Source organism: Mercenaria mercenaria, chromosome 19 (genome assembly GCF_021730395.1).
Source record: "Mercenaria mercenaria strain notata chromosome 19, MADL_Memer_1, whole genome shotgun sequence".
Lineage (NCBI taxonomy): Eukaryota > Metazoa > Mollusca > Bivalvia > Venerida > Veneridae > Mercenaria > Mercenaria mercenaria.
Window position 1 is genome coordinate 32,988,934 of NC_069379.1, and position 25,272 is coordinate 33,014,205.

Below are 25,272 nucleotides of genomic sequence, written 5' to 3' on the forward strand. Positions count from 1 at the left end.
GTCTTTTTAATAAACAACTTATATTTTCTATGTTACAAACGCATTACCATGCACCTATGAAACTTGTAAGTTGTGGTTTACGTTGTAGTGTAACTGTTATTATGGAACATTCGTTTTTTTCTGGGTTTAACGCCGTTTTTCAACAATATTTCAGTTAACCTAACCAGTGTTCCTGGATTCTGTACCAGTACAAACTTGTTCTCCGCAAGTAACTGCCAACTTCCCCATATGAATCAGATGGAGGATTAAGTATTTCAGACACAATGTCGTTTATCAAATAGTCGCGGAGAACATACGCCCCGCTCGAGGATCGAACTCAAGACCCCGCGATCTGTAGACCAGTGCTCTACCTATTGAGCTCAGTAAGCGGGCGGGCGATTAAGGAACGTAGCATTTCCTTTGTATATTCATACTTGTTCTAATTTCCCCTTTAACCACCCCCCTAAACCCCCTTCCTTCTCCTTACCCCTTTCTCCCTCTGTCACAGTTCAAAGGTCTAACTGTCGTTGCAGATTGTATTTGCCTAACTACAATATTATATCATTCATTTTTATTCCTACTTACCACAAGAGACAGAAAAAAAACACAGATAGAATCTTATTGGGACAGATGGACTGGAGCTTAATGTTGTCATATTATGATGAAAGTAAATCCTTGGTCGTGTGGGATCAAATCACCGTTCTTTGCAAGCAAAAATTCAACGTTTCAAATTCGAGTATCAAACCGCTACTTTTTATGAATAAATTACATGATTTTGTTGAAAAATGTCCGATCTTTGGCTGTATTCAAGTCAAACTTACAAAGCATTAGTGTTGTTTCATAGTTTATATCACAAGCTGCAATATTGTAACCTTCTAAAAAAAAGTTCTACCAATAAGAAGGCTTAGAAGAACCGCGTGTTGGAATAGAATTGTACAAGGACGGATGATATTTAACCGAAGAAAATTGACAAATAAAGTGCGAAGGCTTTGGTTTGGGCTATCTAAGAACAGTCTACACTAATACATGTAGATCTATGTCCGAATTTGGGTCAAAACTGATCTTTGAACGCACATATGGATATAATCATTAATGCTTAGCGTATTGCTGCTCCCCTATTTAATGTGTAATTTCCAAAGTCTTAGTATCATTGAAAAGGGTAATTGCCTAGATATAATACCTTTATATTGTAATTCTTAAAATCACAAGGCCCAGGAGAATCGCATGCGCGTATAGAATTATAAAAGCACGGATTTAATTTAATAACTGGGAGCTCCCAGGAGAGGGTTTGATATTGATATTAATTACCACTTAAATGTCATGGCTAAATTTGGTTCCTAAGCATTTGTTTTAAGAAATGAAATGATTTTTTCGGTGTTCATGCGAAACGACGACAGAATAGGATCGGCAAATCCATGAATCGCGCTAGCGATTCGTGTTTAATTTGCTGATCCTATTTTGTCGTTCTTTTCGCATGACCACCGAAAACAATAGTTTCATTTCTTATATTTACATTATATTTCCTTTCCATCTGTAAACAAGATGATATTATAAATTGCACATATTTTACGGCATGTAACATTAAAATCAGATTCCCGGCCATTCTGTGCACCAATGTTTGAGGAATGCACCTTGACAAAAATTTCATCACCGATCTTCAGTTGCATAGCAACCGATACAGAACGTTGATCGAACTGAAACGCATATGCCTCAGTTGTTCTTGGTCAATTCTAGAGAGATCCAGCTGCCTGTTCCGGTGTTAAGCATGACAGATAAGGAGAAAATATAGATCCCTGCCGAAGGCGCAGTGAATAAGCCTGTCGAGCTGTGATATCCGCCTCCAACGTTAAGATGAACAGAATCGAATACAATTGTCTGACCTTGAGTGAGTTTGGTGACATGATTTTGTACATCGACTGTTGCGTGAAACGCCACTGTTTCGGGTGTTTGTCTCGTGAAACATTTCTTTGGAACTGAAATGCAAATAAATACATATAACAGTAAATCTTTAATTTAAATAAATAGAGGTCTTGTGGTTCTTTTTAGCGTAATCATAAAAAAAGTTTAAATTCCTCGGATAATTAAAATAAATGTAGCGTACTGTTTTTTTTTCTAAAGCATTAATGCGCGAGATGCTGACAATGTCGTGCTGACAATGTCATGACAACACAAGACAGACGGGTTCAGCGTCAAAAGAATACAATACAAGAGATCGTCATCGAAACACTTCTCTTTTTAGATAAGGTAGACTTGAAACGAAATTCTTGTCGGAAACTGGTTTTAAAGATAAGTCAGTTGTACACACGATTTGGAATATAGGTGAACAAGTGCTCCAGTTCATGTTCGAAGTTCTGTGACAACTATAAGCGATTTTGAATTTTCGCTAACAAATTGCAGGAAATGTAACGTGCGTCTTTCAATGCAGCCGCAGGCATCCGCTCGAACAACAACTACTAAAAGTAACGAATTATTAAAGAATGCGATCTGAACAGTTTGTTTCAAATTATAGTTCTCAGTTTAGAGCAGTGTCGTATCCTTCTATATGCAAAATACTTAAGGTATAGGTTCATGTTTCGGAGAAAAAAGTTCGAACGTCATCAAATCATAGAAAGAAAGCATTGTTTTACACAAAAATATATCAGCACATAAAACATTTATATTATTGTACAAAACCATTGTCAATTTATTCATATATGTATTGAATTCCGGAAAGGGACTACATGAAGGGGCCACACTTCTGGACAGTCCAGCGCCTTTAAAAACTCACCATTTTTAAAAAGCTGTTACATGTCTTCGTTTTGATGCATTTGCAACATCGCGCGAGTGTTTAAACTTTACATAACTAAGTAAAACATCGTTTAGACAATCGTTTACATTTATTTCTTTACAAATGGCATTCTTATTTAAAGGGGGACAACTCATTTAGAATATTTTATGTATCCAACGCCGTGGGACAGAACAGTAAAACATGTATTAGACAGAAAAGTTGTGTGTCAGTGCTGTTCATTCGCTAAAAAATTCTGTTGTTTTTTGATATACTGCTAAACCTTAAGGCATCTGCTATTTATGTTCATATAGATAAACGATATGATTTATACCTCAAAAATACATGAGCCATAAGAGGCACTGCCAGCAAAAATGGATGTTGAGGAATAACTCAACGTGTACGGGCAAATTCTCCCACTCGCCACTTCCCTGCCCCCTCCTCACCCCCATGAGTTGTACATGTTACTCAGATGCATTTTGATGTTAGCTTGGAAATGTTATCTCTCCTTTTGGTAATGAATAAAATAAAATATATGCATGTGTAAATCATGTGCAGGTCCAGGCCTTTGGACCTTATTGGAAATTATGCTAATAGCCTCCCTATGCACATGTGTGTGGCTTAACTGATGTTAATTTCAACAAAAATTGTCTGATAAAATTCATCTATATTTTTTAATGAATGCTTTTAGGTAAAACAAAGTTCATAAATATCTAGACTTAGAACAAGGAATAAACAGTCTGGTGGGTAGAGGAAGGTTGAAGAAGCAAAGGTTATTTTATAACCACGAGACAGCGGGTCTCCTGGACTGCATATAAAACTACTGCTACCTGGCTTTTTAAATGCTCTGATGTCTGAATTGTAGGCTTTCCAAAATATATGTATATGTTCGCCATTTTTTAGGCTGGTCCGTTGAGTGCAACCCTGAATCAGATACACAGACTATAAGAGTTTTTTTCAAGGGTGTGATAGGGTGGGGGAGATTGCGGGAGGGGAAACCCCATTCTACAAAACTTTCGATATTTTAAACACTAAATCCTGCATTCTGCTGAGTTTTGAGAGTCATGTTATGTCTATTTACCCTTGAAAAAGATATTTTTGAGCAGGAATTTTTATTAGGGTGCTAGGCTCTTTAGGAAGTTGTATTAGTGATGATTGTTTCAAAAGTCAAATCGAAAAAGCTGTTTTGATAAAATTATCTGTATATTCGTATCTAAAAGAAAGAAACGAATGTTTCTCATTGCAGAGTTGGTGCAGCCGTTCTGCGCATGCGCGGAATTATTATCCATTGGAGCGCACGACAAAATTACTCATTTTTTGGTATGTCCGCACGCATTTAGTGTATCAAATGCATAATATATTGACTAGAGATTAGGTTTAGTATCACCATGGTTACAAAATATATACATTTAAGATATTTTCTTTCAAATTTAGTTAATCCGGTATATACCGGAGTCTGTAATATATCACAGGTGCACCAACTCTGTATTTAGTCACAGCCGAAAGAAACATATATACACTAAAAGCGGGTTCTCCATTCCTTCATCTCACTACTTTAATGCCTATGTGAACATTACTGTTCATATATTGAAATAATGCAACCAAAGCTATATCATCTATCTTGAATTTTTTCAGTAAATCTTGCATTCTTTAACAGTGTTTAATATTTAAATGTTGATGGAAATGCTGTTCTTCTTTAGAAATAAAGAAAGCATGTGATGCAGCACACATATAAATATAGAATATTAAATCTGAAAGCAATTCTAAAGTAAAGAACAATGCTTTCAGAGTAATGGAAATGTTTTTGTTTTTTTATTTGTTTTTTTTAATCTGACCTGTAGCCGGATGTGTTCTCTCATTGATTTGGGAGGCAGAATGCTTTTTTTCCTTATGCTGAAGCAAGAATATATAATTATTTTTTTTCAAGCAAATCCAAAGTCAGATTTTTTTTTAATCCCGCTTCCCCTCTCTACCCCTTCCGATCCTCCTCCAAATATCAAATGGTCGGCCCCTTAATATTGTGGACTCTCAGTCAATCGCCAGCTTCAGCTGGATGTGAGTTTGAAACCATCGCTTTTGGTGTAGAATTATGTCATTTGAATAAGCCATCCAGCTGGGATATGGAACGCCGGTGGTAAAAAGATTGAACGGTATCTTATCTTGGGCGTTCGACATCTTAGGACATGACATCTGATCTCGATCGAATGACATCTTATTTCGACCTTATGGCATATTATCTTGAGCATACAGCATTTGATTGCGAGCGTACGACATCTTATCTCGAGCACACGCCTTTTTATCTTGAGGCCATGACATTTTATCACCGTCGCACGACATTTTGTCTCGACATATGGCATCTTATCTTAAGCTTTCGACATCTTATCTCGAGGCCATGACATCTGATCTCAATCGCATGACATCTTGTCTCCATCGTATGGCATTTTCTCTTCAGCGTGCGGCATCTTATCTTGAGCGTTCGACATATCTCATCTCGTGGCCATTACATTTGATTTCGATCGCATGGCATCTTATCTCGATTTTATGGCATCTTATCTTGAGCGTACAACATCTGATCTCGATCGCATGACATCTTATGTCGGCTGTATGTTGAGCGTAAGACATCATATCTCGAGGGTACGACATCTTATCTTAAAGCCATGACATCTTATCTCAATAGCACGACATCTTACCTCGACCATACGACATCTTGTCTTGAGCGCACGACATCTTATCTCTAGCACACGGCTGTGGCATATTATCTTGAGCGTACGACGTCTTTTCTCGAGCGTACGACTTCTTATTTCTAGCACACGACACCTCATTTTGAAATGTGGCATATTATCTTGAGCGTAAGACATCTTATCTCGAGCGTATGACGTCTTATGTCGAGCGTACGACATATTTTTTCGAGCGTCATCTAAAAAAGTAAGTCCGTGTCCTAAACAGACCACCATATTTTTCCCAATTTGTGAAACTGAAAGTTGGAATATAAATAGAATTGTTCGTTTAAGTTGGGTTTGTCCAATGTTTTCAGTTTCTACAGATGTTTTTTAGAATTGATTAAGCTACAACATTTTTCCTTTGTTTGATTTTCCACCTTTCTTAACTAGTTACAAATTATTTGAAAAATGGATTAAGAAAGTGTTTTAACAACTTGCCGATCTTAAAGAATGTGTAAAGTGTATTCATTTGGAAAAACCGACGACGCATCCAGAAAGTTATAATAATACTTGTTTTGTAAACTGTCTACATTTTTATCTTCAGTTATAAATCTAAATTTGATAGATTCTCTTATGATAATAGCAAATCCCCTAGTTTTAAAACTACAATAATTAAGTACAATTAATTGGTCTAAAATTGCATTGTACCGATTTCAAACGGAAACCTCCTTTAATGGTATACAGCCGAACCCGTATAAAGGAGGCAGCCAAAGGGACGATTCAGTGTGGCTGTTAAAAACAGTTGGCGGAAACTCAACATTGAACAATACAGTTAAACCTGTGTTAAAAACCACTTTTGTACAGAGACCACTGGCTCTAAAGACCACATGCTTTCTTTTCCATTTTGACATTTACAGTGTATTTTAACCTGTGAATAAAGACCACCTCCCAATGGATGCCACATTCTGGCTCTCCCAAGGATGGTCTTTATAGACAGGTTTGACTGTATATGCACTGTGTATGTACACGATATAACGCGCATAAAACCTGTGAAATCAGTTATCTGTAAATAAAACATGAATTGGGGTGTACAATATTTAGCAGATAACATGCAATAGGGAAGAAATATATAAGATATACAGCCCAGTTAAAATATTTATGGATACCTGTAAACGAAATATCTTTCTTTTTTATAATTTTGCCTCAAAAAGAAATTTCTGAATACAGCAAAGTGCCAGACCAGCATGGAGTTATTGTATAGTGTTATATAGTTTGGGATGTTTTCTTTTTGATAATCTATTTTGTGGTTATTGATCAATGAGAAGTTAAGATTACTGAATCGATGGTTCTTTTCCGTTCTTCATTTGTTGTCCTCTTACCAAGCGTGCACAAAAAGAATGTCTGTTGTGGCATCTGAGTTTCTAATCTTTCCCTCCATTAAGAAACGGAAGTCTCCATTTTAAGTGACCAATATAAGAGACTTTTAAATATTGTATGCACTGGAAAATCGCTAAATTCAAGTAACATTATTTTGTGCTTAAAATTTCCTTACTTACTTGACAGATTTTAATGAAAATAAAAAGCATCAAAAACAGGAAAATGGGTGCTTTCCTCACTGCAAAGCTCTTTATTCTTTTCTCAGACACTTCGCCTAAATGTTTTAAAGGATCATCACGTAGGTAACGTACACTCTGGAATTTTGGCAAGTACTTAAGTCTAGCAGAAGTTTTGTGTCGATGAAAGCACTCGGCCCTTTTTATTTCATTAAAATCCTCAAGTGACAAGGAAATTACGAACAATAAGAGCTGTCACTAATGGTGACAAATGCCCCCGCAGCATCTTGACCTTTGACCTGGTGACCTTGACCTATGACCTGGTCACCCCAAAGTCAGTAGGGGTCGTGTTCTCATTAAGTACTATCAGCATGTGAAGTTTGAAAGTCCTGGGTGCAGTGGTTCGCAAGTAAAGTGCATTAATGCAAAAAGTTAACGTTGTGACGAACGAACTAACTAACTAACTAACGAACGGATGGACAGTTGAAAACTAATATGCCTCCCTTCGGGGACATAAAAATACAACATGAATCGGACAAGTCGCGTGGTTTGGCAACCCTGTCAGTTCCACTGTTGTCTTTAATAGGTGTTAAACAGTGTCATTAAAAAGTATTATTTTTATGGCACATAAATTTAATTCATCGGTTTTCTGCTTCCTTATCAAACTTAAGAATAGTACGTGACTGGATCAGTTACGCAGGGACGCAAAACATTTGCTTTAACAATTTGTATATGTACTGCATGTCTTTAACGTTCACTTTGCTAAATAAGCTAGGATATTTTTAAACTGAAATGAATATTAGTACATGAAGCTCAGCTGAAACAGGAAGAGGTAAGTAACATTTTTTTTTTTCATAAAATATGAAATACATCGAGCTGGGTTAAATGACGTGGTTACTTCCTGTACGTTTCTAATTATAACTGATTTTACATTGTGTATGGAAAGCCTTTTTTGACGTATTTAAATGTTTGCCCTCGGAGGATGAATTGTATGTTGTGTATGGAAAGCCTTTTCTGACGCTTTTAAATGTTTGCCCTAGGAGGACGAATAGTATTGTGTATGGAAAGCCATTTTTGGCGTATTTAAATATTTGCCCTAAGAGGGCGAATAATTCGCGTTATAAGGCTGGTTATTCAGATTTTGGTAAAGAGATGGATAAGCAGAATTTGACTATGGAATGACATAAATACGAGTTTAAGACATATAATAATAAATTTGTTACACATTATATTAAACAGCTATATATCTATCTGAAATGTGGGAAATGCAGGCTTGAAAGAGCTTGTCTGTTTTTAACGTGGAAATAAATGGATTGAGAAGCCACTGTTAAAACTTGCCTTATTTCTGATTGTTTAAATATCCGGATATCTATCAAATGCAAACGTAACACAAAAGATTACAGTGAAATATTAAAAAATGTACAGTTTTTCTTTTTTTATTTTTATGTACTTTTATATTAAAGATGTTGATTACAAAATTTTGTTTTAAAAACAAATAAATAAAAAATAAATTTTATTACAAGATTTTTTAAAGTGAATTATCGAAATATTAGAGTGAAATATATCTGGTATTTCCCAGTGAAATATATCTGGTATTTTCACAGTGAAATATATCTGGTATTTTCACAGTGAAAAAAAAATCAAATATATTTTTCACTGGTAAAAAGCTATAAAATGAATAAAAATCAAAATATGAAATAAAAGGAAAAATTTTTTGTTTAACATTTAAGATCAAAACTATTTCAATCTTTCATTATCGTTTATGGCTACTCTACTTGTGAAAATATTACATTAGGTGTTCACTCGTGAAAGATATTTCAGTCTCGCACTGAATCAAACAAATTATTATATATCTCTTAATAAATCAATATACGTATCAGTTGTGTACTTACTAAGTTTTATGATGAAGCTAGGTCTTTGAACTTACAAGTGTTTATGTGGCAAATATATTTAGGTAGCAAGGTACACTAAGATGCGAAAGTTTTGGGCACGGACGGTCTTACATGTAGCGAGTCGCAATATTGCACGTCCCCTATGAGCAAAATTTGGGTAGCTATTTTATAAATTGCGTGCATGTTTTGTGCTTTTAATTAATGGCAAGATCAGGATTCTCATACAAGAATAAAGAAAGTTATCAAAGCGAAAGGTTTACATCATCCATGAAAAATAGCGTGCCAAAATCATCAATTTTGCACCTTTTGAACAGTCTACAATGATCCCGCTGCAAGAACACTGTCCAATTTTATTGCATTTCTCAATGTAATAGTCCTTACTGAACGTCGGGACATAAACGGAATGGGGGCCCATCCAGCTCGTTTTTTTTTTTCGGAAAATAACGAAAATGTTCCCGAGTATCAATCAACAAGCACAGAACCCTTCCGTGAATTGAATTTTTCCGCGAAATGGTGTCTCATTGATCATACAAAGCTACCAGCAGTTAGTTTTCCAACTGACATCAGAATTTTACATGTATCGGCTGTATAAATTTTCTAAAGAATTAATAATCATTATGTCTCACCTTAATTTACAGACATCCGAAATCACGATGTTCTCATTATAACAAATATTGACGGGGGCCAAAATTCGAAAGTGTACCCTGCTACCTGAAGATTTTTCAGTTAATGAACAAAAGAGGGTTTTACTTGTTCTGAACTTTTATATGTCTTTCGCCAATTCAACCAAATAAAAATGTTTTCAATAGCATGAAAAGAAGTCTGTATGAGAGACTCTAAACTTGCCCACCCCTAATGCACAAATTTAGCCAAAATTTACAAATCGTCGCTACGAGACAAAGAACGTACAATACATTCGTTTTTACAATTTTCTGACACGATTTAACGTATTTTGTCATTAGGAATGATATAAGGGCAATTCTACCCCATTTTGCGAAAATAAAATGTCTCCACCCCTTATTTTCTTATTTCATGGGGTCCCCACCGTCCGACCATCCCCCTGATTGACGAACTGCATAGCTGGTGGGCCAGATATGCGCTGTGTGGGTTAATAACGATAATAATGATGTTTTTACTGTACCAGAACCTTCTTACTGGAGTTAGAATAAAAAAAAATCGTATGCGTGTATACTGACTTTTATGCTTTTATGTGTCCTCACCGTAACATTTTTGAGCTGCTGTGCCGTCAGGTAGCGTTTTAAGTGCCCAGAAAGTTTAGAATATCGAAGAAGAGGTTCTAAACTATTTGAAACCGCACAAATTTAAGAGTTCTTTCAAAATTTAATTTTGTCAGATTTTCCTTAAGGTAGTAAGGTACACTTAGATGCGAAAGTTTTGGGCACGGATGGTCTTACATGTAGCGAGTCGCAATATTGCACGTCCCCTATGAGCAAAATTTGGGTGGCTATTTTATAAATTGCGTGCATGTTTTGTGCTTTTAATTAATGGCAAGATCAGGATTCTCATACAAGAATAAAGAAAGTTATCAAAGCGAAAGGTTTACATCATCCATGAAAAATAGCGTGCCAAAATCATCAATTTTGCACCTTTTGAACAGTCTACAATGATCCCGCTGCAAGAACACTGTCCTATTTTATTGCATTTCTTAATTTAATAGTCCTTACTGAACGTCGGGACATAAACGGAATGGGGGCCCATCCAGCTCGTTTTTTCGGAAAATAACGAAAATGTTCCCGAGTATCAATCAACAAGCACAGAACCCTTCCGTGTATTGAATTTTTCCGCGAAATGGTGTCTCATTGATCATACAAAGCTACAAGCAGTTAGTTTTCCAACTGACATCAGAATTTTACATGTATCGGCTGTATAAATATTCTAAAGAATTAATAAACATTATCTCTCACCTTAATTTACAGACATCCGAAATCACGATGTTCTCTTTATAACAAATATTGACGGGGGCCAAAATTCGAAAGTGTAGCCTGCTACCTTATCTCTACGCGAGCTTCAAACCGATTTAACTGTGCCTTGCTGTACATTAGGTCAAATGTCACAATTTTCAGGCGTCAGAACAGGAATACTAAAGTATTTAGTATTGTGGGTAGATGTCTGTATCTAACCAGTCAGCTCTATGATTTTATTACATTTTTATTACATTCACTTTTTTTTCAGAATGGCTGAAGGTAATGAACGTTTTCTTGAAAACCGGAAAGGTGATCTAGAAGAACTCGAACATATGTGTAAATACGAAAATGACGATGACAATGAGTTATTTCGTTCGTTAGAGATAAAACATGCGGATGACTTTGGTCCAGAAAATATTAGTGTCCCCGGTGTAAGAAGTACGCCAGAAGAAACGTTACTGAAGAAAGAATGTAGATCGAAGCGACGCACGGTTTCTTCTACAGGATATAAGGCAGAAAACCAGTGCATAGATGAAAACAGTGTAAGTGGTTCATCAACATTTGATGGAAGTCGTTCTGTAATGACTAGACAGGAAGTTCAAAACGCAAAGGATTCGTGCGCAAATGCATCTCATTCTGATAAACAATCTCCCAGCAAACGAATTCATCAGAGTTTTAATTCTAGTTCAGACGATTACATTCCGGAAGATTCTTATTCCGCTGACTTAGGCACAGCTTCTGCCACAACAATTTATAACAGAAAAGGTGAAAATGCACATCAGGTATTACCTGACGCATGGAGTTCACGCGCAGCAAAAGAAACATCACTAGAGAGAAGCACTTCCTGTACTGACGAATGTCCAATCCACGTGGAAGAAATACTAAAATACATGTGCATGTCTTGTCATAAACCAGTCTGCCAAGTTTGTTTGAATATTGAACACAAGAATTGTAGTTCCCGCGAATTTATTCCTTCTTTAGTATCAAAGCCGGAATTCTTTTTCGAAGATAAATGTAAAAAGTTTGAAGAAGAGTTGGACCAGTTACAAAAACGTTTAAAGTTAAGCATTGGAAAAGTCTCCTTGAACTCAAAGGCTTGTGAAAGAATGAGGGTCAAAGCTAAATCTGAATTCAAGAAACAACGAGACGAAATTACTAAAAAGTTTGATTGTCTGGAACAAGATTTTGACACAAAACTCTTGAAAATCGAAAGTAGTGACAAAGAAAAATTGCAAAAACTCATGTCAAGGCAAGTGAAAATTGAACAAGTGTTGCAAGAGCATTTGGAAGACTATTACCAACGTAAAAATGCGGGAAATGCGTCACGTGTATTTACTAAAATAGAAATGTCAAGAAAAATTACTGAGGACATGAAAAATGAATTGTCAGATGTTGAAAGGGAAAATTCAATAGAACGATATGTCTACAAGCCAGCGAAAGAAGTTACGGAATTTACTAAGAATATCTCAGAGTTAGGGAGCGTAGAAAACGTCGATTCTAAAACCAAAAGAACAGTATCAGGTGTTAATGCGATCCGAATGAAAACAGATGGAGACCAACATGCATGTAAAATCAGTGGCTTGGTCCTTTTGTCAGAGAGCCATCTGTTGGCAGTAGATTATGGCAATTCTTCGCTTAAGATTGTTGACGGAGATAATGACGTAACCAGTATACCTGTAACGCCCGCGCCGTTTGACGTCACACTGGTGAGCGACCAAGAACGCACGCATGACCAAGATAGAGTAAGTGGACAAATTGTTCTGACGCTGCCAAAAGAAAACAAATTGCGTTTTATGGAATATGTTTTGCCTGATTCTTTTACATTCAAACAAGATGTTGAAACTAATGGGCAATGCCGAGGTATAACCTACAGCAATGATAAACTGTATGTTACATTTCCTTCTCAAGGCAAGATTGAAATCATTGATTTGCAAGGCGAGCTGTTGAAAAGAATTACAACCGAAACAATTGGGCAATTATTTCAACCCCAGTTCATTGCTATGGAGAAAGAAGGGTACACGATTTTTATTTCTGACAAGGAAACCCATTCTGTTTTCAGCATGACAACGGAAGGAGATGTTACGGCCATTTTTACCGACCATGACCTTATAGAACCACGTAGTTTGTGTGTCAACCAGACCGGTGCAGTTTTCGTATGCAGTTTTGCTACCCATAAAATTTATCATTTGTCTGAAGAGTGTGATCTGATATCAACCATGGGTGTAGCAGACGACAACAATATGGCGCCGTTTCCGTTCAGTATTGCGTATTGTGATAAGAGGGATACACTCTATGTTGGACAGTTTACAAAGGACTCTATAAAATCTTACAAACTTTTGTAAGTAATAGAACGAATACGTAAGTTCCTTGGATATGATACTAGAACTCTTGAAATAGATCAGAGCTAGTGATGAATATGGTTCAAGCAAGGGTTATGGGACCAGCGAATAACACACTAATGATGCTTTTGATCGATTTGTCGTTTAGAACCATGCTTTTTTGTGAGAAAAATCTACGAAACACTGACTATAACAAAAAGAAACTGAAGAAAATAATATGAGCCGCGCCATGGGAAAACCAACATAGTGGGTTTGTGACCAGCATGGATCCAGACCAGTCTGCGCATCCGCGCAGTCTGGTCAGATTCCATGCTGTTCGCTAACATTTTCTATAATTACAATAGGCTTTGAAATCGAACAGCATGGATCCTGGCCAGACTGCGCGGATGCGCAGGCTGGTCTGAATCCATGCTGGTCGCAAACCCACTATGTTGGTTTTCTCATGGCGCGGCTCAATTATGGCAGTGAAGTGAATGAAGCCCGAAGATCTTGTATCTATTTGATAACGATTGGACTGATTACCTATTGTCCTTTAGACCTTTGTATTATTTAGTATGCTCTTGTAAATTACTCTGCCTTAGTCAAGCTTTGTTGATACCTTTGGTTAACCAGGGTGTTAAAATTCTGTACATTAACTGGTAGCTATCAATACTTTTTGTTTGATAGCCCGAAAATTTTAGTTTATTTGGCAATGACCGTTTTGGATTATTTGCTAAGTGCTTGTATACTACAGTTAACAGTTGGGATGGAATGCTTAAATTAATATAGGGTTTCATAGTTCTAGCCATACGCATATGTTGTTACAGATTTTGTTCTGTAAAATAGCAATTATCATCACTCATTTTTACTCATTTTTCTCATTTTTTTTAATTCAGAAGATAAAGCTATTTTAACTGGGAATTATTCTCCCTTTAATTATTGCAACATAACAATCATAAAAAGAAGTCAATCAATTTTTATTAACTTGCAAAAAAAAATCTTATTAATTGCATTTTATCTTTTAAAATTATTTTAAGTGTCTGATTCTTAACATCCTTTAATTAGCAGTTTACTGTTAGTCTATATCATTAGTGTTTGAGCGTAGGTCGGCGACGAACTTGTTTATAGTTCGTACATTCTTGTGTCTGACAGATTTCAAAAAAAAGAGTACATCACCTCTTAAACTAACTTCGTTTTTTCTTTTCATGTCGCAGCGTAGAATAATATTGTATCCTCCTTTTAGATTTTTTTTTTATATATATGTTTGCTCGTTTTGTTTATCTACATGTATATGGTTTACATTAATGTTTTTGTTAATGTAAAATTCTTTAATTTTTGTTTGTGTTGAATTTGAAATTGTATTTCTTTTTACAATGTATTCTGTGAAGCTATTTTGAACTTGTACATGTGCATGAAACTATATAAATATGGTGTAATACATGTAGGCCTATAATGATAGTAATGATAATAGCTGTTAGGATTCCACGTTGATTGACCGGTCCAGTTTGGTAATGGCTATTCCATGTTATATTTGTTTGGACCGTTTCGTGTTTTTCTGATGTAACTATATGCTTATTTCTTGTTGTCTTTGGGAATGTTGAAAAGTGTACTGATGTTAAACATTCTGTAATGGATCATGCTTGATTTGTAAATATTTCACCTCCTACAAGTTCCAAGGCTTTCATTGACGGGTGGTAAATATTGTTGGGTTTAAGGACACACGGACACAATTATAGGTCGCATGGCGACATCTTCAGATGTCCCTTTGTGCATTAAGTTAAATAGAAGCAAGCACCTGGTTATAGCCGCCAAACTTTCATAAACCAACTTCTTCACATGAAAACAACTACAGTCAAACCTGTCTACAAAGACAACCCTTGGGAGCCTAAATATGGTCTTTACTGGGAGGTGGTCTTTATTCACATGTTAAAATACACTAAATGTTAAAATGGGAAACAATACATGTGGTCTTTAGAGCCAGGTGGTCTTTGTTTAGAGGTGGTCTTTAACTCAGGTTTGGCTGTATACACTTATCTGGGTTTCGGACCCACAACGGTGAGTTGCAGATGATTCCTGAACTTAACCACTCTTCCACGAGGGTCCTGTCCAAATTGTCGAAACAACGCTCGGGGTGTAAACTTCTTCATGTAAGGAAGTAAGGCTAACGGAAGGTCAATGGTTCTACCCAGGAATATGACACTATGCCAGGAGGGGCACCTCGGTCTTTCCCCACCATCAAATGATGGAGCGGTCGCCTTATGATCTAAACTGTGTCGTGTGACTATAAGCAATAAAAGTAAAGACAATAGAATCCTCAAAGTTTCTATCGGCCATTGTTTGTGTTGGATTTTGTATTGTTTCTGTGTGCATTGTAAAGTCATGTTCAACTCAAGATACAAAAATCAGCGAAGGCTGTTTAAGGTAGGCTGTTTAAGGTAGTTCTGCACGTTTGATAAACCGGAAGTGATGGCGTAACGTCATTTATCCGGAAAACGTAAAATTAAGCCTTGATTCGGGGTATGGAAATGAAAATTATTCAAGTTATGAATTAATGGCAACTAGTGTGTAAATTTATTACAATGACACTGTAACTATCTTTCTAAAGCACACGACCCTATCTTTTTTTATTTGCTGAGTTATCTAAGTATATTCTGAAGTTTTGAAAAAATCTAGGTTTAATCAAATTCTACATTGTAGAAAAAAATCGATCCGAACGTGCAGATCTACCTTAAGTATACGCGAGATTTGCAGATGACGGGAAACAGGATGTACATTGTTTCGGATATCTGTACTCTAACCCCGCCATATCATCTGATATGGATTTCATTGACTGCGCATGCGTAACAAACTATAGTATTGCAATTGTTCTTATTTCGTTCAATGTTCCATCTGTTTTATTTTTGTTGTTTGCAATTATTTTAAAGTACTTAAAGAAAGTGTGTTACTATGCAGTCTAGCATGCCGTTAAAAAGGATTTTCCCGTGTTTTCAGCAGGTCATATATGGTGCTAAACTCTTCACTATTTATTGTTTTGATAGTTTGGGTGTAGTCTGGGTCTGGGTTTAAAGTTAAATTTCTTTTTGCAAATTAAAGACATGCGCTCAGTACATGCATAAGACGTTACGCTCATTGTTGGCGTACATTAGCGTAACTGACGTTATCGTCATTTTTAACCGCTTTGACGTTACAGGGATTACTTCGGGTGTTTGGGCTACAGTTTTCATAAATCATATTGTTCCGATATTTAAAAGAAATATTCGATATAGATGTCGAATGATGCTTATTCAATCAAATTATTTATCAGACAGTGAATTATATTGCAATGTTCGGATACAATTTTAATGCGTATACGTTGTTTAGTTTTCAAACATAAGTCGACGTTACATTAATTTCACGTTTGTGACATTTCGGCTAGATTTTGCAATTTTCATGTGATAAATTTAATTTATATTCAACGTTAGACTTATGCATATCAATTTGCAGACAATTGTATGTACTTTCAGACTGTAGTCGCAGATTTGTAAACAAATACATATTTCTGTAAATATTTCGGCACGTAACAACTTCGTAATTTTATTTTTTGCATTTTTTGACACGTGTGACATCGCGACTAGATTAAAGTATACATATATTAAACGCCATTATCCAAGTTAAAACAGAACAAAAACTTACTAATTCAAAAGTAGAATTTATGTACTTTTTGTCAAAATAAATATTATAGAAAGCATACAATAGTTAAAGAAAATACAGAAATTTTAATAAATCCGGTCGAGGAACGACATAAAATCTTACGTTTTCAGTTGGAACTGTCTTTCGCTTCCGATTTGTTACAGAAAGTATTGAAAAGCAAATGATTGAAATGACGTCAAATATAGCTGACGTCACGTCACCGAGTCTTCTTATTTGACGAAAAAAAATAATTTTATGAATTTACTAAGACGTTATGTAATGCGCATTGGTAAATTTTGTTACATCTTACATGACGTTTTTGTGTTCTTTTCTAATATATTATGTCGAATTAAATTTTTACTGATTATTTAACGCAGATGTGATCACATTTACTAACAGGGCGATTGTTTTGCCTTTCTTGTGATATAAGCATATAAACAACCGTAGTTCTAAAACGAATTTCATGAAACATTGCAGTGTAAGAAACTTACACATTCCCGATGTTCGCCAACAACGTACGCAACGTCATATACATATAAATATGCTTACTGTCTACGTCAGTTTAAGCGTGCTGTTTGACCAAAACGGTGTGCAACTCATTTTGACGTTTAGACTTGCGGACTTTTGTAATAAATAAAACTTGCACATAACTATGACGACAATTGGTAAATTCCGAATCAAACTCACTCGATGTAAAGGTAAAGGTCTTGTTTATAATAGTGTCACCCCTATTGAAAGGGCCAGCCAATTTGGCTTATGAGACACCTTTATTGTGCGTACCAATTACTTCCCAACTTCTACCACTATAGCAGGCGCCAGGCGGATAGAAGTCGGTAACCATTCATTTAACTGCTGTATTGCAGCGGTTTTTGGATTCGGTATGTAGCTGTTTGACATAGACCTCGATGGGGCCTTGCACTCCAAACATTGTCTACTTACGGTAAATGTTTGTACAAAATATCATAGAACACAGCATTTATATATTGTAGCCTACTGGACGAAAGCATTAAACCCCACACTGTGACCTTGACCTTGGAGCTACTGGGGCATGTCCTCCTAAATTAAATGGTGACTATCGCTATTTCAGAACACTATAGTAGATCGCCAAGCAATGGACTTGCTACCACGACATAAAACTTTTAAAACCTTTGATTCTCAGTGTGACCTTGGTCTTTAAGGTATAGACAGCAATCTTCCATGAAACAACTGGCATTTTCAAAGAATGCTGTTGCTCACGAGTATTGGAGGTAATAAAATCTATTAGTGATAGGGTATTGAAACTAATCAAATGTTTAAAAGAAACAAATCTGAAACTGTAAATGAAACAAGAGCTCGTAGAACACGAAATGCCTCCCCCACCCCCATCTCCCTTAATGCATTCAGTAACTGAACAAAGAACAGAAATTATTTGGTCACTGTGGACTGGATGTTTGACCTCAACTCAATAATTATGGGTCTTTTACTAGTCATAAGTAATATGTGATAAAAAAGTTCTACTGTTCCGTGTCAATGTGACCTTGACCTACTGACCTCAAAATCAATAGGGGTCATGTGCTTGTCACAATCAACCTCCCTATAAAATTTCGTAATCCTGGGCCCAAGCGTTTTTAAGTTAGCATCAGTTTAACGGTTCTGGGTCACTGTGACCTTGAACTTTGACCTACTGATCTCAAAATCAGCAGGGGTCATCTGTTGGTTATGATCAAATTCCCTACCAATTTTCATAATGCTAGATCCAAGCGTTCTTGGGGTATCATCCGGAAACAGATTAGTCTACGTACCGACTGACATCTGCAAAACAATATACCCCTCCTTCTTCGAAGGGAGTTTGGGGCATAACTAGGGTGAAATCTAACCACTAAATCTCGTGCAAATGAGATCTCATTTATCAACTACATGCTTTGGAAGTGCAAGTGTCAAGTTAAGTTTCCAACATGAATTAGTCAGGGCGATATGTTTCTTCATAAGAATTAGTCCAGTTATTTTGCTCACTATTTCATTGCCAAAAACAACAATAAACACATGCATTTGATATCATGATTTTATTTTCAGATTATTGTAATCTGTAGTCTGTGTTTATAATAAATAAAATGGACACAACTTTATTTCAAAACAAATAACGTAATATATGAACACGTATAATTACATATAACAAAGAATATAAATATGCCAACACGAAAAGCAAAATATGTCATACACTGTAAGTTACCTATGCCATCCATACCAGAGCCGTCACTTGGCTATTGTTATGAGTTAGAGACTTGCAACATGTCTATTGTTATGAAAATCTTTTGGTCAATAATTTTTTATTCAAAATTTTAATGCATGACAAAAAAGCTCTGAAATGTGGTTTCCTTCCATTAAAAGGTAGAGAGTAAAAAGGCATTTTTTGGCAAAAAAATGGCTAAATTAAGCTCTTTTATAGAATAATCTTAGAAAATAAAAATAAAACCAAAGCTACAATTTTAAAATGCACTGAAGTCATGTAAAAATGTCTATGGCAAATACTCAGAATATGGCTAATGTTAAAATCTGTTATCACTGGAATAGGATTATTTTACCTTTACACAATTTTATGCAGAAAATGTTAAAAACATAAAATAAATAAAATGAAAAATAACTGATCGGTAAATATGCTATTCAGTAAATACCCGTGTATTAAAAAAAATAAACATAAACGAAAAACAGATCTAAAACTAAAATTCAATGTACAGAAGATCGCAAAGTAAAAAGAAGTGACTTTCAGGGTAAAATATTTTTTATCATATTAAGAAATCATGGGCAGATGTGCAGGCTGATCATGGTCATAGTCTACACTGGTCGCAAGGGCAGAATCAGTTATTTCCAGCATGATAAGGGTTAAGACTAGATTATCAAGACAAAAGTATGGGAGCTAAACTCCTACTACATAATACATTACATCCAATTTCTACCCCATGACTAACACTTTCTACCCCATAACTAACACTTTTGAGAGTTTTTCTATATTTTTTAACGGCTTTGTGTAAGTAAAATATTTGTATGGACTGTCCTCAAGGAACCACCATTTATTGATTTTTTACTGAAAATTACTAACGAAAGCACAACTCATTCTTTTACATAAGTGGATGCATTGGTCGAGAGGGCCAAGACGCTTTCCTATGGAGTGTTCGATTCCTGGCTACTCCCATTGTGGTGTGTCCTTGGACAAGGCGCTTTATCACAATTGCGTCAGTCTACCCAGCTATAAATGGGTACCAGCAAATTGCTGGAGGTAAGGTATAATTGGTTTTAACTGTTCTTATATATAAATAGCATCGCTCAAAAGCTCTACAGAGCTTATGTTCATTGTTTCACAAAGCGAAGGTAAATAAAATTTATCTTTACCTTTATAAGTCATGGGGTGTGTCAGTTACACATGAATAAAAAAGCCACTAACAGTTTACTTAAAAGCAAAGCAAATGATCAGTTAAAGGGGATAAAACAGGAGAGTAAAAACGTACCCACATGTTACATGTCTCAATTTTGAAATATCTAAAAATATAGGACTTTGTACACTTAATGGGTTTAGTAAGTTAGTTAAAGCACAGAAATTTAAGAATATATACTGTAAAAGCAGAAATTTTCGCGAGGTCTTAATTTTTGCTATATTCGCGAGGCCCTAAATCTTGCGAAAAATTATTCTTCACATAAATATTGACCATTAGTATAATTCATATTCAAGTATGATAACATTTTTATAATTTCGCGAATATTTAACCTCATGAACATACTCAAATTTTCAAATTTGCGAAATTTTAACCCGGCGAAAATTATGTGCTTTTACAGTAAACAAACATATGAGCCGCGCCATGCGAAAACCAACATAATGGGTTTGCGACCAGCATGGATCCAGACCAGCCTGCACATCCGCGCAGTCTGGTCAGGATCCATGCTGTTAGCTACCTCTTTTTATAATTGCAATAGGCTTTGAAAGCGAACAGCATGGATCCTGACCAGACTGCGTGGATGCGCAGGCTGGTCTGGATCCATGCTGGTCGCAAACCCACTATGTTGGTTTTCTCATGGCGTGGATTATGACAACATGATCTTAGCACCTCAAAAAACAAAAATCTACAACTTAATCATTTAAAGCACTGGAATTAATGGCATAAACAATTGACACCATTAGTTAGAATGAAACAAACATAAAAAAGTATGATCTTAACAAAAATTTCACTTAAATATTTAAACAAAAAGTCAATAACAACCATGTTTATTCCAGAATAATTGTACAAGACCAAGTCTTAATTTTGGTTCAAACACAACCAGTTGTTTGGTGTCAATGATTTTTATATGATTTTGAGATCAAAAACATTTTACAACAATATTTCAGTTACTTATAGCCAAAGATATTCTCCTCATTGAATTATCATATTTAATCCTGCTTAAGTTTTATCATGAACTTGTCCATCTAAGATGAAAGCTTCAAGCTAATCTGAACGACTCTCGAGTCTGCTTCCAGGGAAAACCAGTACTGGTTTCATACGAGAAGGCATGGTTGTGAACCCAGTCGGGCTCAAATCCACAACCCCGGGCTGAGGTCCTTCAATTGCTCACCTCCCCTAGCCCATACACCGATGCTTCTGACCAAGTTTAGTGAACATCCATTAAAAAGTCATTAAAATGTTGTTGTTTTTTCTACAGTTAAACCAAAGTACAGTCAAATGGAGCCATGTGAATATACTTTAAGAAGTAGTTCTAGGTAAGCTAATAACAACAAAATATACATAAGCATGTTTTCTTAAGCCATAACATAATAGGAATGAAAGCAGATTGCATATATAAAGTCTAGTTTATACATTTTTCAAATTTATACACTAACAACACAAACAGAAACATAAATAAGAAAGACTCTAATCAAAATTATGTTTTTTGAGTTGACGAGACCAGTTCAAATGAACAATTTTTCTCCTTTAGTCATTTACCAGTAAAATGAATTGTCATCAAGTTGCAACAAAAGCAATAGTGTCTTTTTCAACAACCAGCCTTTTTTCACTGAATACTGACTGGGAATATTTCAATGAGTCATAGTGAAACTAATTTTGATTAAATTCTTTCTTCCGAGTATGGATTTCTTTCTTAACAAATGTTTTAATAATATTGACAACATAGATATAAAATATATACAAAATATTGCACATTTATTTGTTCCAAGTTATACAAAAACAGTCACCGGACATCACAAATTTTCCGTAGTAATAGAGAAATTAAGATTTCATATATGTATGTGTGTAAGTTCCTGTCAAAATTCAGATCATAATGCATTCAAAGTGTCGCTATTCAGATCATTACGCAAACCAAAGGGTCTAAATCAGATCATTAAACATCCAAAGTGTGAAATTCAGATCATTATGTATTCAAAATGTCAAAGTTCAGATCATTAAACATCCAAAGCGTAAAAATTCAGATCATTAAACATCCAAAGTGTAAAAATTCAGATCATTAAACATCCAAAGCGTGAAAATTCAGATCATTAAACATCCAAAGCGTAAAAATTCAGATCATTAAACATCCAAAGTGTAAAAATTCAGATCATTAAACATCCAAAGCGTAAAAATTCAGATCATTAAACATCCAAAGTGTGAAATTTCAAGCCATTCCTACATACTCAAGAGAATTCTTGGAAAAAAAAACATGCAGTGCATAACTTGGGTCTACTTTTGCTGAATTTCATTTTTGCCTTTGCTAGGACATCCACTTAGGCCATTATTATGTTCAAGTAGTGAGACTTAAGGTACTTAACCATAACACTGTATATAAGAATTGTTTTTACACAATGTCATATACATACATTCATACTGAAATCTTAACATCTTTATTTATGCATATGAATGGCATGTAAGTTACATCATTTATTATGGCTGCCATAAAAACGAATATAAATAAACATCAAGAAGTTTATATATGTAAAATATGATTCCAGTTTACAAAGTCTTAAAATAGCCTGGTTCCTGGCATGTAACATTTTACTAAGCCTTAAAATACCCTGGTATTTGGCATGTAGCAGTTTACAGTCTTAAAACAGTCTGGTTCCTGGCATGTAGCAGTTTACAGTCTTAAAACAGTCTAGTTTCTGGCATGTAGCAGTTTACAAAGTCTTAAAACAGTCTGGTTCCTGGCATGTAGCAGTCAAGGGGCAGGTAATTCAGACTAAGTTCTAAAACCTCTGTTATATACACAGCTGATACACTACTGTAAAATCATGGGGTGGAGAATAATTTTCATGGATTTTATGATTGCGTCATTCCATTCCATGAAATAAAACTTCAATGTAAAAATAAAAATTCTTATTCATTTTGCTTCAAAAAATAGAATCCAAGAAATCATAACCCCACAAAAGCGGTACCTGCAGAATAACTAACTTTTCCGTGAGAAATGCAGGTACCGCTAGAGGGCGCTCTTCCTAACAAGAAAACATAGGAAATACTAAAAAGTATTGTGTGTTTTCCGAAAATACAGTCTTTAATCTTTATTCCAATAAAATTTCATTTCTGTAGGTTAATATTTTATATTTTTTGTCCAAGGTCCAGTGCCACCTTAATTTCATGTATTGATGCAAAAAACAAAATCCACGAAAAGTAGTACCCAGCAAAAATAAATGTTTCACAATAGTAGATTCCACAAAAGAAATAACTAGGATCATGATATTTCTCCTACTTAAGATCAAAATGTCCAAATTAAGGTAAGAAAAATTTTCTGGAAACTAAAAATCTAAGCCACTTCTGTATGTTGTTTACAACAAAGTCAATTTGCTGAATTCATGACATGCTGTCACTATATTCAGTTCTGATCAAACTACACTGAAAACATGATATTTTTAAAAATCATATTAATGAAAATACCTTATCAAAATTGAGCACTAAAACATTTAACAGTATGAAGTCTTACTGTAACAATTTTCTGGGTTTTCTGTGTACTATACTTCCTTGCGAACAAGAAACAAAATTTGTCTGACAAAACTTTCAACATAATATAAGCACTGAAGATAAAGAAGAACCTTAAAAAATATTTAAAAAAAGGATGCAATTTCAGTATCAAAAGTGTACACAATGAGCAAGTAAATCTGACGTCTTGGTGTTTTTTTAAAAAATAAATTCAGCACAAATTAATCGTTAATCACAATAACTTTAGGATGCTGACGCAGTATGACATCGGATGCATTCCGCAAGACTTCCCGAACTTGCTTTCAGCAGGAACTTCATCTTATAGAAGTCTTTTATGTTACATCTGGCCCCGCGCTGAATTCGTCCAGCAAAATCATGTATCAACATAGCCCTTTCCTTTTCCAACCACATTGACAATTTGGGTTCGAGATTACTTAGGCGATCATCCCGAAATTCAGAATCCCCTTCCCCTGGTCCCCATAAAAGAAATTCGGTATAACTTCTCACTATCGGTAGACATTCCGCTACACCGGATTCCACCAGTTCAATCACTCTCTGTACTCCGGTGTATATGAAAAATGCTGAGTCATCTAGAACTGCATTTGCTTCACATTTCGCACACATATCGAGTATAAATTTTTCTAAAAATAGGCAAACACGATCAATGCGCTGGTCTTCTGGTGCCCGAACTTGTGGTAAGAAGGATACAGTCTCACCGAGACAGTATGGGTTAGAGATTAAATACAAGTCATGGAAATCTGCCTCAGACAGTGGATGTCCTTGTTCCAAACAGTGAGATATTGCACTTAACAGTTGTAGGACGAAAAATAAAACTTTTCGTAAAAAATCTCTTTGATTTTCGCAGACTGTTTCTAAGGAATTCATGTGACTGGTTAAACTTTCGGTTATATCAAACAAACCAACAACAATGAAGCATTTTGCCATGTTTGCGTTTGCTTGATTGACAGTTGTTTCAAGAATTTGACTAGTTTTTATGAATGCGTCTGTAAGGTAACTGAATGGAACAGAGTCTGTGAATATACATGTAGGTTTCAGCATACTTGGATGATTGGCCGCCGTGATTTCAGGTCTGGAATGCAATAACTGAAATGGAATGTAAAAATTGTTATATGAGCCGTGCCATGAGAAAACCAACATAGTGGCATCCACGCAGTCTGGTCAGAATCCATGCTGTTCGCTTTCAAAGCCTATTGCTATTAGAGAAACTGTTAGCGAACAGCATGGATCCTGACCAGACTGAGCGAATGTGCAGGCTGGTCTGGATCCATGCTGGTCGCAAACGCACTATGTTGGTTTTCTCATAACGCGGCTCAATTATTTACTTTAGAATGTAAAATATTTATGGTAATATATTAAACCTGTACAACAAGTTTGTACAAAACGTATTCTCAAATCTCATCCTCAACTGTTTTCTAGTGACATAACTGAAATACTAAATCCAGTGGCATGTTTACATAAAGTGTAGGATAAAAACTTCTACCAAACAAAATTCTGAGTAAGTGGTCAAAATCCGTCCAATGAACCACTTCCTTATTTTTTCTTTTTTATTAATTTTCAAAAACAATATCTAAACTTAACATTAGCAA

General features: G+C 35.4%; 2 protein-coding genes across 5 annotated transcripts in view; one reads left to right on the top strand and one right to left on the bottom strand.

Annotated features, from left to right (window-relative positions):
• The first annotated feature begins 7,486 nt into the window (after positions 1-7,486).
• On the top strand, positions 7,487-14,725 carry LOC123542518 (uncharacterized). Its single transcript, XM_045328416.2, has 2 exons — positions 7,487-7,788; positions 11,042-14,725. Exon 2 carries the CDS (start codon positions 11,043-11,045, stop codon positions 13,113-13,115), a length of 2,073 nt encoding a protein of 690 aa, XP_045184351.2. The 5' UTR covers positions 7,487-7,788; position 11,042; the 3' UTR covers positions 13,116-14,725.
• Positions 14,726-21,166: 6,441 nt separating this feature from the next.
• The window catches only part of LOC123542942 (uncharacterized), a 57,525-nt gene continuing 53,419 nt past the window's right edge, over positions 21,167-25,272 (bottom strand). For all 4 annotated transcript variants that reach the window (XM_045328989.2, XM_045328991.2, XM_045328992.2 and 1 more), the window contains one exon: positions 21,167-24,769. In XM_045328989.2, the coding sequence (XP_045184924.2) occupies positions 23,909-24,769 (861 nt within the window). In that variant the 3' untranslated portion in view covers positions 21,167-23,908. The remainder of the gene's footprint in view (positions 24,770-25,272) is intronic.